Below are 23,941 nucleotides of genomic sequence, written 5' to 3'. Positions count from 1 at the left end.
CATATCAGACACTGAGGACCCGATTTATTAAAGCTTCCCAGGGCTGGAGAAGATACATTTTCACCAGTGAAGCTGGGTGGTTCAGCAAACCTGCAATGGATCTGGTCCATGATTCAAAACAATTGCTAGCAAACAGCAAATGACTTTGAAGAAATCCATTCCAGGTTTGTTGTATCACCCAGATTCACTGATAAAAGTGTATCCTCTCCAGCCTTGGAGAGCTTTAATAAATCAGGCCCTGAAACACAACCTCTGCTTCTGTATTAACATGTCAACAAATAAATGTTCCAAAATCTCCGGAGTCAAACTTCCTAAGTCATTGGATTGAGTAGTATGGACCTAAAGAAAGATATTTGTTCATAATTAGGATTTGAATGGCCCTCATGCTACCTTTATCTTCCCCATAAAGACAAATATGTAGCTGGTGTTCTGCTCTGTTCCTAGGCCTGCATCTGGTGCCATCTAGTGGATTCATTGGAGATTACAGCTCAGAGCTCTTTTCATCACCAGAGGCACTAGTATTCTTCTTTCAGGTCTTTCTCAAAAAAAAAATTGCCTCCAAGATTTCCAAGTTGATGAGACATACCTTGGTTCAAGGGTCCCTGGGACTATAATAATTTTTCGGTTGTTATTCTCTAACATTTCTTTTACTTTCAATATTACTTGTTTTCCAGACACCTCATGGTGAGATACAGGTACTGGGAACAACTTGATCCCATACCTTTATATAAGTGGAATATTAACATTTCTTAATTTTGTTTCCCCCTTTTCATTTTTGGAATTATTGCACTATTTTATACAGTTTTATATTTTGTATCTTGTACTGTTGTATTCTCAATTGTTTAAAGCCCTTGCTGTAATGTATCCCTCCACCTCTAAATTCCCTTTCCTTCTCCACCCCCCTCCCCTTTACCTTTTGTTGTAAAAACCTAAATAAAAATGTTTTAAAAACAAATAAAAATTGCCATTTGCAACCTGCAAGTGTGGCCTTGTTTTTTTTTAATGAGATTACTTAGGGTCTTGGGTCTTAATACTCTTTGGTTACTTTTTATAAGACTCATCACTAAAATGTAAAAAACAATACATTACTTTGTTCTAAAATGTGTTAAAATTTGGTGACAGAAGTTACCAAACTTGCAGCAATTGTGGCCCATGGTGCCCAGGAGAAATAATATTCACCTTATACAATGTAATAGCAATCACTAAGAACATTTTTTTTTAACTAATACCAGGGTTTTATGGACCTAGAAAAAATAGAGATTCCGTCACACATTATCTCTACGGGGTACCTTTTTGATAAGATGGCCTTCAAAATGTACATTTAAGATGATCACTCAAGTTGAAAAACATCCCTATAACAAAAAAATGTTATCAACTCCAATCTTCATGGGCCACATACAGGCTGAGTTTTGGTATTCACATTATCTGCTGGCAAACTATTCCTTACTTCATGTACTGCTTTCTATTAGAGAAGTACTACAAAAGTGAATGGATACCGGCATTTGAGGACTGAAGTTAAGGATTTCTGCCCCAGGTGCAGGAAAAATAACAACGTCCGACTGAGCAGAGGGTAATGTTCGGCTTTGACCAAAGCTGATGTTGGCAAGGAAAATTTAATTTTGAAGATCTTAAATGTCCTACCCTTGCCCTGAAAGAATTGTAGACTGACATGCAAACTAGTTCAGTACTTACCAACATCCCAGTTTATAGCAGAGGTGTCAAACTCTGGCCTGTGGTCAAAATCTGGTCCACGTCGTCCTTTTTTTTTTGGCCCCCAAAGGAATTCTAAATATGAACTGCAGTTGGCCTACTGCTGCATTAAAATAGCACCGCTACTACAATTCCTCGCATTACTCGCATCTAGAGACCAGCGGCCCCACACTGGACTGTTTCATAGACGCAGGGAATTGTAGTGCAGTGCGGGGCCACTGGTCTTAAGATGCGAGTAATGCGAGGAATTGTAGTAGCGTTGCTATTTCAGTTTTAGGTTTGGCTCTTGACTTTGTCTAAGTTTTTAATTTTGTCCCACTGTGTATTTGAGTTTGACACCTCCGATTTACAGTATGCAGTTGTGAGGCCAATCCTGCAGAAAGCCAGTGCCCACCACTGCCCTCTAGAGGTCACTTATTTCAGTTTATGTTGGAGTTGACTTGGTAACAGCACAAGGAAAGAATGGATAATGAAAACAATTCTGCTGTATTATCTGTTTAAACTTAGCAAGATTATTGGAAAAGAGACATATTACATTAAAACAGAAGCCCCTACTGGTGACTTTAGCTACATAAGAGGCAGGTACTATCAGGATTCGTATAGGTGGATGGGTGGCTTGTATCTAGGACAGTATTGGTCATTTTAATTTTTTTTCCCCTGTTGGAGCAAATTGAACCAGGGTTTTCTTCTGCCTTTTTCTGGATCAACTATGTTTAAAGGGTTTTTGTCTAGGATATTTTTTTCCTAGTTATTAAACTTGACAGACTTAAGTCTTTTTTTCAACCTAATTGACTATTTACTTACATGGTGCATAACATGAATTCATGCATTAAAATCTACTGCTGATTGAATAATCCCATTGCGGGGTGTAACACACCCATCATTACTGTCTCCCAGTTAATCTACGCCAAGGCGGACAGGTCAAAGATCTTTTTTTAATTTACTTGTAAAAATATAATAAGACATTGTCATATTTGGTCCACTGTAATTTTGGACTTTTGATGGCATATGTAAAATAAGTGTATTTCAGATGTCATAATTTAAATGACAGAATATAAGCAATTATATAAATCCAGGCCTAGATTACAAAATAAAGCAAAGCAGAAAAAGGGAGTAACAATATTGTTGGTGTTGACCTACTTCAACAATGGCATGTGAAGGCCTATACAGAATTTTAGCCATAACTTAATAGACATTCTTATCTTTCATGCCACTCAAATAAACTGTTGTATTAAAGATAAGAATGTCTATTGAGTGGCCAAGCCAGATACAAAAACAAGGCAACATAGGGAACTACAACATACATCCACTATAGCAGCTCTCCCTAGGGTTCGAGTTGGGGAAATCACAGCTTTTTTGTATATAGAAGAGTGACATGTTACTTATCCCACAGCACAGTGTACAGATCAAAGCACTGCCACATGTTGGCACGCCTACGGCTATGTAAATACTAACTTTTAGAAAGTTGATATTTTCAGAGATCTTCACTCAGCTCTAGCTCTGCTCTTGATAGGGGAAATGCTCATGCAGCAAAAGTATAATATGAGTTTTTGTGGTATTCTTGGCTCCAAGATTATTTTTGTATTCTAAGAAAAAAAACAACCACATACCTTAAACAAATGTTTCTGCTGATAAATATAAGTATTGCAGTTTCTGAAAATGCTAGCAATTTGGCTATCTATAGATTCTGTGTTTCTAAATCACTGACTGAAAACAAGGATGCAGATTAGGAATTCTGACACTAGGTCATGCTTGTTTTATGTCAGTAAATCGCTAAGACAATTTATGATTTGAGGGGATCAGCAATGGAAGATATTATAAAAAAAGATGTCCTTTTTTTAAACTAGAAAACTCAACTCTCCTCCGCACTCCTAAGCATAAACTGGTTTGGTCTCTAAGTGTCTCCCTCAATGCTTTGTACTGCACAGAGCAATGTTAAGCCAGCAGTAGTAGTCAGAAAACCAAGGAGGACAGGATCCTCTCCAATTTTAAGGTGTACTTGGTTCTGCAAATTGCTAGTAAATAGCACTCCATTCCTATTTTGCAATAGTAAGTGCTCCCTTCGGCTAGCGGCTGTCAAGGGCAGAGGCACCCTTGATAACCAGGAGTAAAAAGGTGTCAAGGGGGAAAACCTGATCAACACTGTTATAAATAATGCAACTTACATAAAAAAAATCACATTCATCATATTCAAAATGTGTTGGTCAGGTTAATCACCACTAATCACACAATATAGGGTACGCCACTTTGAAAGCAGAAAATGCCATATGCTACAATGGAGATTAGTGTGGCTTTTCAAACATTTGCAGCGCTAGGTCCTAGGTTCGAATCCCAGCCAGGACACTATCTGCATGGAGTTTGCAGGTTCTCTCCGTGTCTGTGTGGGTTTCCTCCAGGTACTCCGGTTTCCTCCCACATCCCAAAAACATGCAGTTAGGTTAATTGGCTTCCCCCGAAATTGACCTTAGACTACATAAATAACATATGGTAGGGACATTAGATTGTGAGCTCCTTTGAGGGACAGTTAGTGACATGACTACGGACTTTGTACAGCACTGCGTAATATGATGGCGCTATATAAATACTGTATAATAATAATAATAATAAGTAAATGAAGCTTCTGTTCACCACTTTAGTGCTTTAATGGTACCTCTGTTCTCCACTTTCCAAGGCCTGATTTTCAAAAAACAAAACTCATTTCCACTTTGATAAATACGCCATTATAAAAGTGGAAATAGAGTTGGCTTCCATTGAGGAAAAGAATAAGGATTTTTTATTTAATCATTCAGCAATGATTAGTTACTGCATTTACCTCTTCATTCGCCTCTTAACACAGACCAGCCCAAAATCCAACACAAATAGTTGCACAGACATTAAAAATATACTATTCTACATATTCACATTCACCTTAATCAGGCTAGGTTTGATAAAGCAGAAGTAATAAAAGCATCACATACAGATATAGGGTTGCAGAATGTAATTTATTCACTATAAAATAAAGAGCATTTTTGTTGGATGTCTATGCAGTATACATAAGGAGAATTGAGAGATCATGCCACCATTTCGTTCATAGCAGCTAAGTTCAAAATTTGTAGGGTCCAGGAGAATATCCCAATTATAAAAGAGAAAAGAAAGAAATTGATGATTTTTAGTGTGAGGTTTCTCTTTCCCCCAAACTGCTGCCTCTCGTCCTCCTTGCTGCCACAGAAATTAAATAGATAATATATATTGCACACACAACTGACAGGACTGAAGGATGTGTTAGTAACAGAGAGAGGGAGTAGAACCTAATAAGAGCCAGCATACATTACTATATTCAGGAAAAATGTCTCTCACAGCAAAATGCAGCACAGATCTGACTTACATTAAAAAGGAAAGTGGTTCTCCAATTTAAACTAAATAATGGACCCATACTTCAGACCCTCTTTGTGAAGCAACATGAAAGCAGCAGCAAAATGCAGGTTCCCTTGTAATTTATATTTTGTTAATTTCTCCATTCTTAGCATATGACACCAATAGGTGCCATTATTTCTATAAAAAAAAAAAAAGGACCGGCATGAAAATGTTTGTTTAAGCAGAAGAAGAAATCCCAATTGATTATACCCCAGAACAACGCTTTAATGATGAGATACGGAAGGGTTCTGAAATGAAAGTTGTCATTACAAAAATCCAAGGGCTTGTATTCTCTTTCTGACAATGCTAGCTGTATAACTATCATACTGAACCTCAGACTTTACTAAATTAGGGAGATCTATGCAGCTTAGATATCTTACCCCCAATGTTGTCTTTAAAAATTCTGGGTCAGAAACACAAAAAATAATGCCAGACAAATCTTATCAACTAGCATTTACAGGAGATCTGCAATAGCAGTGCATGCATTTCTCTCATTGTGAGTGTCATTTACTGTCTACTTAAAATCTGAAGTACAAGTTCAAATTTACTGCAATTATCCTTCAAAGCCTATTCTCTGCACGGTAAACATATGTTAAACAGGATTTATCTAAATAAGGCCCTAGTTATTCTGCAGTATATGTTTAGAAGATCAATACATGTTCTGCTAATCCATTTTAGCATAAGGCCTGTCTGTTTAAAATTATGACAGACCTCCACTAAAATTAATGAACACTGAATTGTGAAAATCACCCAAATTTTGTGTTTTTAGGTATATATATATATCCTTTATATTAATATACATATGGAGCCCTGAAAGAGCATTTACTAATCTTTTAGAGATAAATCCATCCAGCAACCATTTCCAGCAAATATTCATAGTGTCCTTATGGACTCCCAACAGGTCATTCGTCATAACATGCTGAGAACAGGACCAGTAAGAAAAACCTAGTTTTTCTGCTCTACATTATGGTGTGCATACATATGAACTTTCTTTTCCCCCCTCCTTTTCTTCATAAGGACTATGCAAGACTGGGTTGGCAAGCATTCAGAATCTGCATCAAACTGAAGGCATTAAGATAAGCTGTACTGCCTTTCACATGGTGCCGATTCTGAACTTTACAATACCCAGAATGTTCTTTATAGAGTTCCGCAGACAAAAATGCTACATCAGAAAATGGGTGCACACAGCGCCCATATGCACAGACACCTGTTCTGAAAATTTAGCATAAATAAGATCCTTTATGCTTACTCAGAACTGTGAGAAAGTCTTAATCTGGGTTACAGCTGCACCAGAATGAGCTATTTTGTTGGGCAGCAAGAAAAACTTTATATGGCCACATTAATAATTAGATCTTTGCCTAGTTCTCAAATCAATGTGTGCTTCCTAAACTTTGTACAGGGAAAAAAAAGCAGTTACAAAGCAGTCCTGTCAAAAGACAGAATGACTGCATGCAATCACACCCAGACAGCAAGGAACAGGTTATAAAGGAATTAGCTTCCTTAAATTTACATGAACTGCAGGGCTTTGGCAAGGAAACAATAAAGAAAACAGAATAAAGAAATTAGCCATGTCCTAGAAAACCCCCGACATGCCAGTGCAATCTAGATGATACATTTGGCCTTTCCTGTTCATGAGCTGAGTGTGGGTCAAAGGAACATGTTGCATCTGGAAGCCTGACAGGTAGACAAAGGTCAGAGGTGAATGATTTGCACTCATCCCTTGTAATCATGATGAAAAAGCGTGATCTCTCTTCACTAATTATTCCCAGTTTTCCCAGTCTTCGTCTTCCAACTAAAAAAAAAAAAGTCAGAGCTATTACAAAAAGTGTATGTATGAAAATACAATGTTTAAATTAGAAAATCCAAAATCCATTAGATGAAAAAAGGATACTTGAAAAAGTGTATTGGTTCCTTTCCATTAGTATGTTTTTATAGCATATTAATCTACAGGAACTAAACACTTTCCAAATACGTATAAAAACACAGTAATATATCAATAGCTGAAAATATACACCCACCTCTCCAGACACCTCTACACGAGACAAGGCCAGCTGTACCTCTTCTTCCGTCATATCAAAGTCCTTTTCCCAGTCTTCACTGACATCTGTACTGGACCCTGAGAGTAGAGATGTAAACTAATGAACTGAAACCCACCAAAGTATAATCAAAGATTATTATGAAAAACTGCACTATATAGTTGTTTTTACAAAATAACTCCAAATAAATATGTTCACCTTTCTGTCCATTGTTAGAAGGTGTTGATTTGCCACTGTCACTATTAAGTTCAAACACACGAAGATCAGAGAGTTGCTCGTCCTTTCGAACAGAGTTTTGTGTAATGGCTTTGGCCACTGACTGTTCCTCGGAGACTAGGGCTGGGTTGTCCTCAGATTTTTCGTCTTGCACATCATTAGTTGCTGCAGCAGGAATGGCAGAGGATTCAGCTGTAGCTTTAGGTCCATGGTAAGCAGGGTTATCAATCTGAGTAATTGGAGAGATGCTTTCACTGCTTTCAGAGGGGCTTGTCACACAAACAGTTTCTCTGCACTGTATGTTTGGTTCCTCAGAACTGCTTTGCACATTAAGGGCTGGAATGGCAGTTGAAGATATCCTAAATTTTTCCTCTATGTTTGAAACGCGTGGTGATGCCGATCCGATAAAGTCTTCTGGGGAAAACAGACAGGAAAATATGTTTGTGTAAGGTTTACAGGTCATATACCCCCCAAGCTCATCAACACATCATCCATCTGTTTATACTGAATCATTAAAATAAATTATATATATATATATATTTATATATATATATATATATATATATATATATATATATATATATATATATATATATATAAATATATAAAACCAAAGTTTTTAACTACAGTACAACGAATACCTTCCTTTAAATTGCATACCAAATCCACAAGTAAAATCAGTGAACAGTGAATGTCAACTACGTGTGTCAATCCACATCAACCAAACAAAAAAACATCTTCAAAAGTTTATAGTATGCAGACCACTGAAAGTAAATTTATGCTGAATTATTATAATGGGCTTCCCTGCTCCATGCACTACATATTTAAAAGACTGCTAGGTGTTAGCCATATGCTCACCTTCTTCCTCTTCCCACCTTGGCTCCTCGGAATGTACATTCTGCTCTGCTCTTTGCTTCAAAGCGTCTCTTCTTGCTTCTTCCTAGGAAAGTAACACAAACTAAATGTTAGCCTCAAATACAAAGCAACTACACAAACTATTTAAACAGCTGAAAAGTTGATTAGCAGGACAAGGACAAAACATAATGGTATCTAAATAAAAAAGGATAATTTTTACAACATGCTTTTTTTTACCTTTACCATATTGTTAAAACAGTACAGCTACTTTTTTCTTTTGATGGTACATGTTATAAGGAAAATGTAAAATGTTCAAATCACTGTCAAAACTCCCCCACAGCACAAAGTTCATGGATCCTTTAGGAAAAAATCGAAAACTGAAACTGTTTTAAATGCAAAGGGTGGATGTTCTGTTCTGCTTGATATTAAAATATTTCTTGGCGTTTCTGCTATTCTGTCCACACCCTGTACGTAAAACAAAATATGTTTTGCATGTATTTTTTTTCCCATCTGTACTATAAATGGGCTATAGGGATTAAACTTGTCATTGCTCTACTTTTTTTTTTCTTAGAAAGAATTTAGGATAAAATGGTAAATCTTTCAAGGGACAGTTTTGGAATACTTTATATTTTCTCTTAAGAAAATCTTGACTTTTTGAGTTCAGAACCACTTTACCCCCCCCCCCCCTAGCGTTGTAATTCTGTCCGTATGTCTATTAAAAAGTGTTACATTTTTTTGCATGGAAATTCGTTTTACATTGTAGACCTATAATTCTTAGGCATAACTTATGGGTTATATTTATAAAAATATGGGCAAAAATATAGGTAATATTTATTAAATTTAATAATAAACTTTAAATAAAAAAAAAACAAAACACAAAAATCTGTTAAAAAAAATAAAAAAAATAGTTAAACATGTATTATAACTGTACAGTAGCATGTATAATATATATAAAATAAATATATATATATATTTCTTTGTATTGGACTCAATACAGCTTTTTTCTATTGAATCCAATACAAAATTATTTGAATTTCCCGCTGCTCCTTCTGCCTGCACCGACATCACTAGGAAACCCCGGAAATCGTCTATGCAAACGCCAGAAGACATGTCCGGAGGAGCTGCAGGGACCAACAGAACAAGTTTAGTAGGGTTTTTTTTATGTTTTATGCGACCCCGAGTGTGACTCAGGAATACCGCTTTTGGCATGGTAAATCCACCAGACTCAGGATTACCGCGCCAGGGGGGTTAATAAGGAACTGAACTATGGCGTTTGTGCTTAGAAAAGGCAGGAAAGGAAAGAAGGACTATTCACAGATATGGTTTGTTGTTTCTCTACCGTCTGTGGTTTTACACTACAGATATGCACCATACCAAGAAGCACTCCCATTTTGCAGGAGGTATTTCACACATAAGGTACATTTTCAGGGCACTGATTAGCCAAAATTAAGAAATGTAACAAGATAATAAACCTCCAACCTCAGTTTAGGAGACTCGGGACTCCTTACACAGATTATGAATGTGCTGGAAGTTGTAAACACATATATCCCTGTACTCATTTTACCTAATTTTATAGTGTGGCTGTATGATCTTTGAACCCAAACAGCAATACTCTCTGTTCTGAACTGACAACGGCCAGCATTCCACAGGCTGGACAATCTGCTATATCATAGATCCCAGGATCTCCCTGCACAGACTACTACAAAACTAATGACAGATGGGGAAAAAACAATCAATGTGATTCCTAACAGAAAAACTTTATGATTTTCTCCAGGGGGTAAAATAAGGACATTTGTATAAAACCGTGAATGTTTTCTGAAAGCCAAATACATCATTTTAAAAATATGCTCCTAACTTTTCTTAAAAACTCCTCTACCTCTAGGTAGGTAAGCCTGTAAGATATGTATTTAGTAAAATGTTGGAATGATCACTGTAAAGAGAATTTTTTGCACATTCAACCTCCATTACTGCACTGCACTATACATAAAATCAATAGACAATTAAGTTATTAGCCTAAATAGCCACAATAAATACACTGAAGCAACAATATTTCAGATAGGATAAAACAGAATAACTCTTACTGTAAGGCATACACACGTACCTGCTCCAGCTGGTGAACTTTATAGAAATACCTTTGCCAGAATTCAGAGTGAGAAACAGCAGCAGGAACCTGTAAGACATTGTTACAATCATATAAAGAAATAAATGATATACCAGCTGACACATTTATATAGACAATCTAACCTTTCAATGAGGAAGTGGCAAGGGCAAGAATATTGTGTAAATTACAGAAATCCAAAACAACTTCACCTAAATCACCTTTGCCAGGTCAGTGAAAGAGGAAAACAAATAATTTGCCATAACATACTGCGCTCTATTCACTATTCTTCACTCTTACTCATATGTTACACATATACCTAACCTCAGCACACAATATATAAATGGCAAAAAGGACCATCTGCATTGACAAATGATTACTTATTTGCTGTATTCAGGACGAAGTGTCCGTGCTTGGTTATTTTAAAAGACTTAAGACTTTTTTTTGCTAATTTTTCTTTATTAAAAAGGTAAAAACAAACAAACTATTACTATTCTCTATGTTAGAGATTTCAGTAGAAACCAAGTTTTTTGTGGACTTGAAATCAGATATTTTCTTATGTTTCCCCCAAACCTGGATGTTTATCCTTCTCCATTACTCTTTTTTTAATTTCTTTCCTGTATAATTTTATTTTCCAGTCAAATCATATTACACTAAACAGTACACATATTTGACTTTTTGTTCTCCACACCAGTGGTCCCAAACCTTTTGGAGCCCACTGACCACTAAAGGCACCGACTCCTGACCGCGCATGTGCGGGGAGCTATGTGTTACTCAAAGAGGAAGAAACTTCCCATCAGAGTGACATCATGATGCCAGAACCCACTCTAGCATTGCAGATCTGAGCTTGCAATGGGAGAGTGGGCGGGTTGTGTCCAGAGGCACAACCCACCCACTGGCCTGTGCCTGCTATCCATACGGGAGGACATGTTTTGTGGCTCCTTCCCCCGGCCCCCACCGGGGAGTGCACTGGCCAGAGCACAGAGCCAGACAGGCCCATGTGTCAGACGGTCCACCAGGGGGGTGCGGACCGGATGTTGGGGACCCCTGCTCTACACCAGTGAATGGGCCTTAATAAAGTTCTCCAAGACTAGAGAGAATACACTTTTATCAGTGAACCTAGGTGATTCACCAAACGTCGAATGGATTTCACAACTAATAGGGATATCACAACTAATGAATTAGAACTTATCAGTAATTGCTATACAATGTGGTGGTGTGAGTGGGCCTTAATCAAGCATGTTAGCTCAGCCCCATACAATAGTACCTGATAGAATTCCAAACGGTGACAAGAAGTAAAGAAAGAAAAAAAGTTCTCATTAAAAAAAAACCTGTTGCTATTAGGGCTTCTACACTATCCCAAATAAGAACTCCAGCTCTAATCTCTGCTATGTTTTATCTTTAGAATCAGCCTAGACATTTGCTGTAGACAAAAAAAAAAAGTTATGGGTCTCTGAACCCAGTGAGAAGGAAGTTTGTATGTAAAACAGCATACAAAGATAACAACATAACACAAGTACCATTTTGGTGTAGAGTGCTCGAATAGATGGGCTGGAAACTAGAAGTTCAGATATTTCTGCTTTCCGTTGCTCTGCGTCCCAGTGGGTTAACCATTCATCAAATAGCTCAGGAGGGCCTGTCATACATAAATGATTTATTGTTTAAGTTGTACATCTCAAAATGTCAGGGCCACAAGACCAGGACCAAGATACAATTCATTAATTTTAACCTGTCATCCTTACCAATATAATATTTTGGAAAATGTACGAGTTTACCAAGAAACGGCCATTATAATATATAGAATATTCAACCTCCAAATATTACAAGTAACCAAAAGTGTATCATTGTGCTGTAATTAAATATTTTCTGCTTTTACCTAGCCAGAAAAATTACTTTCAGCTATCCCCTCCTCCTAACTAATACTTTAAAACAGTCACAGTTCAGTTGCTTCACAGCTTCTCTCTTCTCTGCAGGTACACAGACACTGCAGCCAACGCCCTCATAAAGGCACATTTGGAAGAATTCCAGCATTATGCATAAAATAGCTTCCTAAATTAATGCAGTGTGCTGAACATTTCTACATCCCACTCCTAACTATAGTACGTATAGGTACTTATATGAGAAACAATCTTTATTATGAGGCCACTGAAATGGAACTTTATTTACATAGTGGTCCTTTAGCGCAGTGGCCATATTGTGCAAGTATGCACATGGCCATAACAGTGTTAGTAATAATGCTCTTAGAAATAATATCTGTAACCTTACTTTGTTACAACCAATCAAGCTACTGACCCAGAACAAATGTGTTCACAACAGATAGGGTATTTCTAGAAATGATGAAGCAGCTTAGAAGGCTGCAAAATATCATTATTACAAGAAAAAGTCTAGTTGAATGTGACTAACTACTACTAGATATACAATGACGTGGATACAGGACCTTCACAGAAACACTGTCAGCATATTCCTCATTAGCACATATCCAGACAACACACCTGATTGGCTCCAAATGTTGTTCCTCCTTGTCCTAGCATCAATTTAATAAATAAATTCAATTATTTATGCACTGTTTGTGTCTATTAAAAATCTTAACTTTCTTTTAAATGTAAGTAACGGTTGTAATGAATTACTTATGTGTATGCTGTTATTTTGCATTAAGTCAAAACATTCTGTTGAATGCATTACCATCAGGTTCATTGCAATATGTGGCTGGATCAGACTGCAGACTGTATAAACGTGCCTGGAAAAAGAAACAGAAATGTTATGTGATACTGCTAAGGCTCACAAAAATTTAAATAACATATTAAATAAGTATAATGTATACCTTAGTGCTGTCATATAGTTCTGTTGTTCCAGAAGGTGTGGCCATCAATGTAATGACATCACAATCGATGGTCTTGTCAGGAGATGGAGCAAATGTGTCAGAAATGACTCCTAAAAAATCTGAAAGACCTTTCTTCACTTTTTCTGTGGTTCCTGAAGATCCTTCCACCTGCAGACAAAAAATGTGATACTTGACAATTCTAAACAGTCAATCATGTTCTCTAATCATTAACATTTGTTCAAGATTTCTAGTAAATAGGTGCTTATTACAAAACAGTTCATCATTTATATTTATTTTTGTCAGGAATTGTTTCACACTTACCGCCAGTTTCTCTTTAACAACAGAAGCTGTGGCAGCAATAGTGCAAGCTGTGTCATGCTGCACAACCCGGGAAAACTCTGATAGATCTCTCTTCATGAACTCCAAAGCCTCTGCAGACTAAGAATACAGTAAATTCAGTAAGTGTTTCCCAGAAAACAAAGAAAGGACAGAGTTTTCACACACTCAGTCTGATCTGTTAGCTGAGTAAGCTTAGATACATATTTGCATACTTCACAAACAAACTCATACAAGCGTTGAAGGTGATAACTTAGGATAACTGTTTTACATTGCAGCTAAGTTGTCACTTTACCATTGTGTATTGTAGGTGAATTGTGTGTGTCTGTCTAATTAATGCATGTTTGTCTAAGTACAGTAAACTTAACCAGATGCTAGATTCTAGTGTCAGTGAGAGGCTTAAAGTGGTTTCATTTTTAAGGTCAGGTAAGGTCATTTCAGAAAGGGACAGGCGATGTCCATTCTGCAATAATTCTCCGTACCTGACTGATTGCTTTGGGTATCTGTCATATGCGCAGCTTCAGCTTGTGTTGCCAGGACACTCAGCAATCCCGGCTTCCCCTGCGTGTGCTGGGAACAAATTGCCTGTGTGGTAGTAATTTCATCCTGGTCCAGCCATCAAAGATAGCAGTGCCCCGAGAGGGAATGAGGACAGTTGAGCTATGCGGATTCAATTCTACTTTAAGGTTAGATCAACTTTAGTTTTATTTAGATACTCTGGTTTCAATACAGGCATAGGTGACATTGTTTAGAAATTTGCCATACCAGATCACTAAATGACTGATCAAAAAAAAAAAAACAACAAACAAGGACTAACAAAAGTAGACCTTATTTTTCATTAAAGATTCACATTTAAAAATACAAAAAAAACACAGTTGCACTTTAAGGTATTAGCCAAAATGGTAACATTTTGTGAGACCAACACAAATATACCAACGCATTTCACAGGTTAATGCTGCTGCAAGGAAAAAGTACTGATCACCTTTGAGTGCCAAATACACTGAAGTAATAGACCATGCCAGGTAAAAAAAAAACCACAGAATTTTTTTTAACATTCTAATATACATTTGTTCTCGTGTTATTGTAACAGCAACTCTTCCAATCATGGTTTCAGATACACAAGATGTAGCTCTTACCTTCTCTCGTACGTTGTTGTAGCTCTGCTGTAGCCAGCTTCTCCACCAGCCCCCATCCTCCCTATCAAGACATATGAAAATGTATTTGTGTAACACAGATCAGGATGAAAACACATGTAATTAAAGTATGCTACCACCTACCTTTATATAATAAAGAATTTTTTTTTTTAATAAAACTGTATCCTAAAGAATTTGTTTTTTTATGATTTGATAAGGTTAGAACCTCTGCTTTTACTGAGTATCTCTGTGTCCGTTAGTGAGATTTCCTCCTATTGCCTGCCCTGGAGACCCTCATCACTAAGACAGAAGTTAGTAGAACATTTTACCATAAAGGGAAAAAAAAGCAACAATCAAAGTTTGAATATTTCTCTGTTTCTCTATGAAAAGAAGCTTAATACAGATGCCTGTATCCTCTTTGGAAAAATATACACACTTACTGCCACATGGCCAATGACAGTACTAAAGAGACGCTAACCCTTCCGCACGCTATTAGGCTGAAATTGAAGAGAGTAAACCTTTATTCATTATAAGAGAACCAAAAAGCTAGATTCAAATGCTTTTATGTCAGTCAAAATTCTTATTGAGCACCCAGAAGCCCTACAATCCATAAGAATAGCAACCAGATTTCATAACTGAGACCTGGGCCGTGCATTCCCTTATTGCTCTGCAATAAGAGACCTCACTAACCAGGCATCACCCAGTTCTTGGCCATAACGTCTGGGTTGTCATTTGCATACTAGATGATTCTGGGTTTAGGAGCCTACAGGACAGTGTAGTATGAAGCTGACTGGAGGCGCAAGATGCCATGTGGATGTAAGCTTTGTCCACCTAACAGAAGCAAACACACTTTTTTTTTTTAAAGAAAACCTACGATTAAAGAAATGTAGGGATAGCCATTGCTAATCTCGTTTGAAAATTCAGGTTGGCAATCAGTGATATTGGTTATTCTACATTAACACTTTCTGAATCTGACCTTGAAACGGGTGTACAATATAGAGTAAACAACAAAACCATTATAACAGCATTAGGAGCAGGTAATTAGCATTTACAAGGGAAATGAAGACTTGGTGGACACCGTACTTCCTCAAGAAAAGTTCCTTTATTAAAACCCAAAAAATAATGAATAAGGACCATGCCAAGGTTATACTGATACAATAGGTGATTAGTAATAGCAAAGCTGAATTTACAACAGAATGGCCATTTATTTATCCAGTATTTTTAGCATTTTGGCACAATTACAAAGGCATACTTGTGCCTTAATGCTAGAAAAGAAGAAACTACAAATGTAAATTGGCAAATGAGGCCAATTTTGTAAAGTGTAGCCAGCTGCTCAACGGATCATCCCAGCTCTGCCTTCATCAGACTTTTTAATTTAGCCAAGTGTCGTGCAAGGGTTCCTAATAAAACAGTCTTACTCAGATATTTTGCAATGCATATAGCCAAACTATCTCCGGCAGGGATCAATGAGCCCAATATGACTCAGATGGGTGGGGGCAACAAATTAATTACAGCCCAAAGCATGCAGGGCTCAGACCGGTATAACAATCTCTTAATAGTACACAGATTCACAGGATCCAAAATTCAAACAATTGTCAAACTGCTTTTCAAATAATGTCAGAAACAAAACACCAATGTTCCACCCAAAGTAACCTTAAGGTGTATCTAAACACAAACAATCAGTGTCTTTTAGTTGCTCCATTCAACATACCATTGGAACTATCTGTGCAATGAATGCAAAAAAACAACAACCTGTTAATCGTGTCAGAACATCAGAGCAGTTCTGTGTCCTCTGAACACTCCTGTGTGATCTCAAAGATTCTGTTTAGTCTCCCTGGCTGTTTAGGACTATGGAATTATTGGCCTCCATGCTGTAGAGATCTAACAGAGGACACTGAGCACAGCTGACCCCACTAAATCCTCAAAAATCGTGTGTGTTGTCAGCCCACAACAAAACTTGAGACCATTTCATATTACCAGGAATTTCCGGTAATTTTTATTGCAGAATGAATGGCAAAAACCCATTAAGGTCTACATGTATTTCATAGAGATCCTTTTTTTTGCTTTCACATATGGGATGATGCCACTGCCTAAGGCACCAAAAAAAATACCCTGGACTGCATAGGCTAAAAGCTGAAGTCTAGAAGTCTAGTGGTAAAGAATTAAGCTATAAATGGTATCTTTTTCTTTTACTTCTATTACACTAGTCCATCACACCAACTTTCTTTAGCAGCTTCACAAGCTTTCTGACATCACAATGTACAACATAGGACTTTTACTAGATGTAAAGACAGCTAATTCCTGAGCAGCAGAAAACGTGGCTGTCAGGGAGCAAGGATTCAGGAAATATAGCTTTTTCCTCCATTCCTAGACTTACTAAGAATTTACCACTCGCGGTGGAGAGAGGGTATTTTATGTATATACAGGTAGTCCCCGGGTTACATACAAGACAAGAACTGTAGGTTTGTTCTTAAGTTGAATTTGTATGCAAGTTGGAACAGGTACATTATTTTAATAAATGCAATTAGGACAGATGTTTGTCTCAATATATTATTGGGCAGCATGGTGTCAGTTACTGTATAAAATCCTCACTGTGAGTTATTCACAAACAAAGCAAAAAAAAATTTATGAAGCCTAGACATTCATTAACTTTTGGAGCAAGCTGTGCTTTGATATGCAAAAAGAAACAACTGCAGAGTTTGTCTTGGTCATTAACCTCCCTGACGTTATTCCCGAGTGTGGCTCAGGGTGAATTATCCATACCAAAAGCGGTAACCCCGAGCCACACTCGGGGTGGAATTGTCAGGGAGTTTAAAAGTCCTAAGTGGTTCCTATGTTCCAGCAGTGCCCGGCATCTTCTTCCCCTGGTAATGCCTGGCATTTACATCCCCAGTGTGTGAACGTTGGGGACGCGAGGCCCGGGGAAGCAGATGCTGGCTGGGCATCTGCTCCCGAGTGTGTGGCAGGAGGGCGGGACTGTTGGACTGGTAGGTGGGATGTTGAAAATACTAAGTATTTTTAAATGAACCATTTTTACATTTAAAAATACTGCCAGGGAGGTTTAAGTGTTACAAAAGGCTGCAAAAAGAGCTCACCCCCCTACGATCACCCACAAGCTAAGCTGTGTTTAGCAAAAGATTTTTTCTGCAAGACATGCACACCACTCCCCTCCCCCCTTCAAGCCTCCATTCTGCACACAGTGAGCAGGGAAGCCCGTTCATATGTAGGAGGCGTCTGTATGTCCTTAGCCTGGGGACTACCTGTATCAAATACAGGAAAAAAACACTGTCCAAGTCATGTGACCACCCCCTCCTACACAGTTGTGTCTGCAGAGAGAAGACTGGTGGTCTGTATTTTAGGAATGTCATGTGACATGCAGGCTGACTTTTAATAAAAAAATATATACAGACCTTGTCTGTATAACAATGTGTGTTGAATAGGCCTTTAGTAGTCTCAATCAGAAGCCCGGGTGACAATTTAACATTACTATTGTGTGCTACTTCCCCCACCTCCTAGATTGTAAGCTCTTCGGGCCAGGGTCTTCTCCTCCTCCTGTGTCACTGTCTGTATCCTTCTGTCATTTGTAACCCATATTTAATGTACAGCGCTGCGTATTATGTTGGCGCTATATAAATCCTGTTTTTTATTATTATTAATAATAATAATACACGGACCCAGTAGGGACAGAGCATTGTCACCTAGAACAAAAAGTGCCCATCCCATGCTGGGGTCATTAAATAATATTTCCATAAGAGCTGCAGACATACAAATAGTGGGATTGTACTGACTGGCTATAGATATATTGGAAAGCAGACAGAAATGTTGCCTTTTACCTATTAACCTCCATGGATGAGAAGCACACAGTGTGAGCAGGGTGACAGGGCTGTCTAGGCGTGTAATAGGTGAAGGGGCGGGGGAGCCAGCAGTAAACAAATGTCTCACTACGACATATGGAACACCTGGACTGGGCACACACCGCGGGACCGGGCTCCACTATGTATGCAGGAGCTGTGTACATCTCTACCGCCCCGCACAGAACAGCCACCCCGAGCTTCTATCAGCCCCTCTCATCCTAAAATATCACTCTTACCCTTCCGCCATGTTGGCTCCGTGACATCACCAATATTTACCGACCTCTGACCCTGCACTTCCGGCCGCGGCTAGCACACCGGAAATGTGTGGGTGGCGTCTAGCACGTCGTCATGGTGGCTAGAGAGGGGGAACATTTAGAAGGGGTGAATAGTTGTGATGGGGTTTTAGTCAGTGAGTGCAGCCTGCAACCAATTGTTTGTCTGCAGGACTGTGACTGCTGTATTGTAATGTCTCAATATTTGCAGCACCCAACATAAATGTGTGAAAAGAACTGTACATAATCAGATATAAAATGTCTCTACTATTATTTCACGGTGATTATATAGCACCAACATATTACACAGTGCTGTACAAAGTCCATATTCATTTCACTAGCTGTCCCTAAAAGGAGCTCACAATCTAATGTCAGTACCATAGTCATATGTCATTAATGTAGTCTTAAGGTCAGTTTGGGGGGAAGCCAATTACCCTAACTGCATGTTTTTTGGAATTAAACTCACATAAACAAAGGGAGAACCTGCAAACCCCATGCAGATATTATCCTGGCCAAGATTCAAACCTGAGACCTAGCGCCGCAAGGGTCAGAGTGCTAACCACTGAGCCACCATGCTGCCCAATGCACTCAGAACATCCCTACTGAGCTACAGGGCAAACACTATTGTTTAGATACAAGATGCTTGTGTACGTGTACCTGGATCTAGCTGTGTCTTGTACATTTCTTTCAGATCTTGTCAATAAGCCATCACACATAATGCTATATCTACATTTATTCTGCCTATACACCGATTATTATTAATATCAGTAGATATTAGTTAATAGATCTGACATTAGATTTATTATAAACATAACAAACCTATTAGAAAATAATACCGATCAAAGTTTATTCAATATAGTGATTGAACAGAATAGTACTAGGATCATTTTTACACAAGAGTACATTATGAAAAATGTAAGAAAGGAATATGATATGCCAACTGTTATTTATGATGAGTGAGTGAGAATTGTGTGAACACTGATTTTTAAATATTTAGGATCTTCTAAAGGATCACCTACTGGCTTATTCTGTTTTCTGGGGTCTCTGGCAGGATGGAGAACCTTTATGGGGTCCTAGCTCTGTTTCTTCAAATTATTTAGATGATGTATTTATGTTGCAAGCAAGCTATTTCCGCAATATTTATTTTTGCTAATCACAATTTGAGTTGCTTATACATGGGTCCTCCACAGACTGTGAGGCTGATTTGTACCTACTCAGATAAGAGTGCTGGTTCCTTTTCTCATCCCTCATTCATTCACTTTCCTCCAAAGTCCCCCACATGACACTGCAATCTAGTTTATCTTACCTGATTTAATTGGAAAATCTAAAGATTGTTGTGGACCTAAAGATCAGGAACACCATATATATGTTTATATGTATATGTATGTATTATTATAATTATATTTTAAACACAGCACTATTCTGATTATGTTGTTTTATGTTTATTAAAAAAAACATTGATACAAAAAATATGAGATCTCCTAAACATATATATAGTCACACAGTGTCTCAGAATAGACATATACACAGCACAAAGATTCAAGTTTACAAAAATTGACATTTATATAGAATGAAAAATATAATCTGTATCTGGGCTATTAACAGAGTCACATAATAATTATTTAGAATGTCTTTAACATATTTACATGTGATGTTCCTTGTTGGTCTTAAGGTGAATGTGAATTCCTCCTAAAGAAACATAAAGCTGGAGTAGCATGAAGTAGCATGATGTCAGTTGTCTATTGTTTTCTGGTACTTGTAAATGGTAAAGTAGGAACAGTCCTGGCCAGTTGATGTGAGAAGGGCTGGCATGAAACACAAGGGCAAAGAAGACCTGAAAGATTGTGGGGAGCAGTTTCAGGGGTGCAATGGACTCCTGGTGTCAGTCCAATGTAACCATTAACATCTGAAAGTGGCAGAGTCCTCAAAACTTGAGGCAGTGGTGAAATATGTGGCCGATTTAGGGAGCTTGTACAGCCAGGCTGACGGTGAACTCCATGGGCATCAGTAAGCAACTTTCTCATCTCCTCAAGTGAATTGGATAGCATTACAATATAGTTACGTGCCAGCAGCAGTGTTGAAATTTTTGAGAGCTTACGTACAGAAGGTCCATAAGAGTATGGCATGACCTCTCGAAGACCATCCATAGCTTGGTTCAAGTCATGCATTCTTTGTCTTTCACGACTGTTTACCTTCATACGTAGCTCATGCAGGTTCTCTTGATTTTCTCTTCTACTGGATTTCATCTTTCCTCTTGTTGGCATTCGCTGACCCGCACACAGTTTCTGGAACATGGGCCCAGACTTAAAGTTTAGGCTTTCTCTTCTCTCCACTTCTGGTGAAGATGACCTGCTAGACTGACAGTCTGAATCCATTGTCAGCAGTGGGTTGTGAATGCTGTGGGTACTGAGTTCAAACAGATTAGGTCAGCTGCAATAAGAATTGCAAATGTTCTGTAAGCTGGCTTGTACTTCAGAAAAGATCTTGGCCACCATCCGTCTGGTTGTACTGGAGTCCTGCAGTGCTTGTGTTATTTATACACAATGTCTGACAAAGGATACAAAGAAAGCTCACCAATTTGGGCAAAGAGGTGACCCAATCACAAGAAAGCTCTAACCTCAGCAGTTAACATTTAGCTGGAAATGTATACATTAACCTGTTCTGTAACTCTCCCATTCATCAATTCTTCTAACCAACATACACCATAGGATTCTCTATATTTATTATTAATTGTAAATGGATATATATTTTATTTACAAGGAGCCTTTTACTCTACCAGTACTGAAATGTGAGTAAATATTTTACATTTTCTGATTAGTCAGACAAATAAGTACAACAAGCATTTTCATAGACAATAATAAGGTGTAAAACTGCTAAACAGTGTGGCGAGGACAGAATATATATATATATATATATATATATATATAGAGCTTCACATATCATTCTTTATTGTTATACTTATACAATTTTAAACTCACACTTTACATTTTAAACTCTTAACACTTTAAAAGCAGGGTCTTTCCTGAGCCTTATTGTTTAAAATCATCAAATAAAAAAGAGACAAATATACAAAAGCCATGAAAAAAGTTTTACAATGTATATACATATTTAAAAAGAAGAAATTCTAAATATAACTGTGTGTTCACTAGTGCTTTGATGAACTATACACAATGTTACTAAAACCAGAGCGCAAACAGGTCCATCCAGTGAGATCTTTTGTCTGTATGCATTTGAGTAGTATACACTGCTACACAAACTAATTTTTCCTTTTTACTCGGTGTCAGATCAGGAATAAAGGTAGATCATCATGTTTTTGAAGGCTGTTAGATTTTTGCAAGGTTAAATCTAAGCAGTTTAATTTATATGTATCATGTAAAATATAATACTGCTGTACTGTTGATAGCAAAAAAAGTTCTTATGAGCTAAATGCAACATTAATATTTGCTTTTTCAGCAGTATATTCTAACTCAAAAAGTCATCTCCCCAGTTAGGCAGCCTTTAGCACACTCATTTAATTTTTTCTGGTGTATTATTACAGCTAACTGAAAATGAATGGGCTACCAATGCACCCTAATCTGCAAATAAAAAAAAATAGTAACATGACTGTCTTTCTAAAATGCAGCACACAACCATACAATGCTAGGCGTTGTGCCACACTACAACGCAAGTGCTTTGCCTTGCTGTTATGGCACCACAAATTTAGCAATGCATGCTAAATCATGCATTCACTTTTAATGTGAAAGTTTAAATGGGCCCTCAAATGTCTTAACACGTTTTCCTGTCCTATCCTAGTAAAGACACAGGTCGCAAATCAAGTCTAAATTTATACCTTTACATTTCTGCTTAATATGTTTCCATTTTAATCTAATAAAACATATGAAAATATGTCACAAGGCTTGTGTTAGAATGTGCGCTATTACTCTTTATGATATTTATGATCATTCAGGGCATTAACAAAGCCACTCAGGATTTTACACAGTAGCTTGTAAGCTACAAATCATTGTAATCATTGCTTTTACATGGCTATTGATTTCATATGTGACATATCTGACTAGTGCAGAACCTTCACTTTCACTTGCATATGCCAAGTAACACTTTCTCTTTAGCTACCTTCAAACTAAAGATGAGTACACACGTGCAATAAATATCGTTGGAAACTAACGACTAACGACCATTTGTCCGATAATCGTTAACATAAAAAAGTGAACAATGACGCAGGTGAACGAGGAATGTCACTGGAAACGAACGACTGTCCCTGAGCATCTGATATGGCGACGATTCTTAGCAATCTTTTGTGTGTACGGTCGTTCAGTGATCGTGGATGGTTCTGCAGAACACTTTCTCCTGTACATGTCACTTCCTGCATCGTTCAAACGATTGTAACTAGCGTGTGTACATTATTGGTGGATTATATTTGAACAATCGTATCGTTACAGCATGTACAGAATTATGCACAATACGATCGTTCAAAATAATTGTGCACAATCGTTAGTCGTTCGTTTTCTAACGACAATTATTGCACGTGTGTACCTAGCTTAAGTCTAGCTTTGTATTTTCCTGGGTTTTTGGCATCTTTATCTTGCTGCATGTATTAACAATGCTTTACTTTAAACTAATTAACTGATGGAATTTTTTTCTAATACAAAGGGAAACATCTGTAAATATAGTTGTTCATTTCCACCAATGTTGGTAGAGCATTAATATAGTAATAGTAAAATGGTTACATTTGGTTTTTGAACACTAGAAGACATGAAGACATTTTTGTAAACTAGAGACATCAAACTGGGAATAGCTGGAGTTAGGGTAGCGCTTACAGGGAGTGCTCTGTGATGCAGCGAAGTGCACCAGTAAAGTTTGACCCAAAGCCACTTAGTTGCATATTTTATAGATGCTGTACATGCAAGATTCAAAGGGCTTGATTTAAAGCTCTCCAAGGCTGGAGAGGATACACTTTCATTAGTGAAGCTGGGTGATCCAGCAACCCTGGAATGAATCTGGTCCAGGATTCAAAACATTTGCTAGCAAATAGCAAAAGACTTTGAATAAATCTATTCCAGGTTTGCTGGGTCTCTCCGTTCACTGATGAAAGGGTATCTTCTCCAGCCTTGCAGAGCTTTAATAAATCACTGCCCAAAGTCTTGTGATAACACAATTGGAGTTTGTACATAGCTTAGATACACATGTGTAGTTACAGAGAAAATGTTATCAAAGTTTACT

At 37.6% G+C, this 23,941-nt stretch overlaps 2 protein-coding genes across 4 annotated transcripts; both read right to left on the bottom strand.

Annotated features, from left to right (window-relative positions):
- Positions 1 to 4,672: 4,672 nt before the first annotated feature.
- On the bottom strand, positions 4,673 to 18,758 carry BSDC1 (BSD domain containing 1). 3 transcript variants are annotated; one of them, XM_072418178.1, is made up of 11 exons: positions 18,689 to 18,758; positions 14,602 to 14,662; positions 13,451 to 13,567; positions 13,130 to 13,297; positions 12,991 to 13,045; positions 11,829 to 11,944; positions 10,312 to 10,380; positions 8,214 to 8,295; positions 7,338 to 7,769; positions 7,122 to 7,219; positions 4,673 to 6,895 (listed from the first exon to the last, which is right to left on the bottom strand). In XM_072418178.1, exons 1-11 carry the CDS (start codon positions 18,697 to 18,699, stop codon positions 6,863 to 6,865), a joined length of 1,242 nt encoding a protein of 413 aa, XP_072274279.1. In that variant the 5' UTR covers positions 18,700 to 18,758; the 3' UTR covers positions 4,673 to 6,862. The 3 variants fall into 3 exon arrangements, with proteins under 3 accessions (XP_072274279.1, XP_072274262.1, XP_072274272.1); XM_072418161.1 differs by lacking the exon at positions 18,689 to 18,758 and adding an exon at positions 18,432 to 18,631; XM_072418171.1 differs by lacking the exon at positions 18,689 to 18,758 and adding an exon at positions 18,432 to 18,631 and having other exon boundaries at positions 7,338 to 7,766.
- A 1,705-nt stretch (positions 18,759 to 20,463) lies between these two features.
- Positions 20,464 to 21,099, bottom strand: LOC140328166 (oligodendrocyte transcription factor 3-like). The gene has a single exon (XM_072407586.1). It carries the CDS (start codon positions 21,097 to 21,099, stop codon positions 20,464 to 20,466), a length of 636 nt encoding a protein of 211 aa, XP_072263687.1.
- Positions 21,100 to 23,941: the final 2,842 nt, after the last annotated feature.

Source organism: Pyxicephalus adspersus, chromosome 1 (genome assembly GCF_032062135.1).
Source record: "Pyxicephalus adspersus chromosome 1, UCB_Pads_2.0, whole genome shotgun sequence".
Lineage (NCBI taxonomy): Eukaryota > Metazoa > Chordata > Amphibia > Anura > Pyxicephalidae > Pyxicephalus > Pyxicephalus adspersus.
This window is presented reverse-complemented; position numbering and strand designations above follow the sequence as displayed.

What these genes read in the sequence shown, in the direction of transcription:
- BSDC1 (XM_072418161.1), bottom strand. Translation starts at nt 18,616, where the DNA reads ATGTACACAGCTCCTGCATACATAGTGGAGCCCGGTCCCGCGGTGTGT. An exon ending in ATATTGCAATGAACCTGATG is followed by an intron (nt 11,945 to 12,990) that starts GTAATGCATTCA and finishes TATGTATGACAG; the next exon opens with GCCCTCCTGAGCTATTTGAT. An exon ending in AAGGTGGGAAGAGGAAGAAG is followed by an intron (nt 7,770 to 8,213) that starts GTGAGCATATGG and finishes TGTTTTCCCCAG; the next exon opens with AAGACTTTATCGGATCGGCA.
- LOC140328166 (XM_072407586.1), bottom strand. Translation starts at nt 21,099, where the DNA reads ATGGATTCAGACTGTCAGTCTAGCAGGTCATCTTCACCAGAAGTGGAG.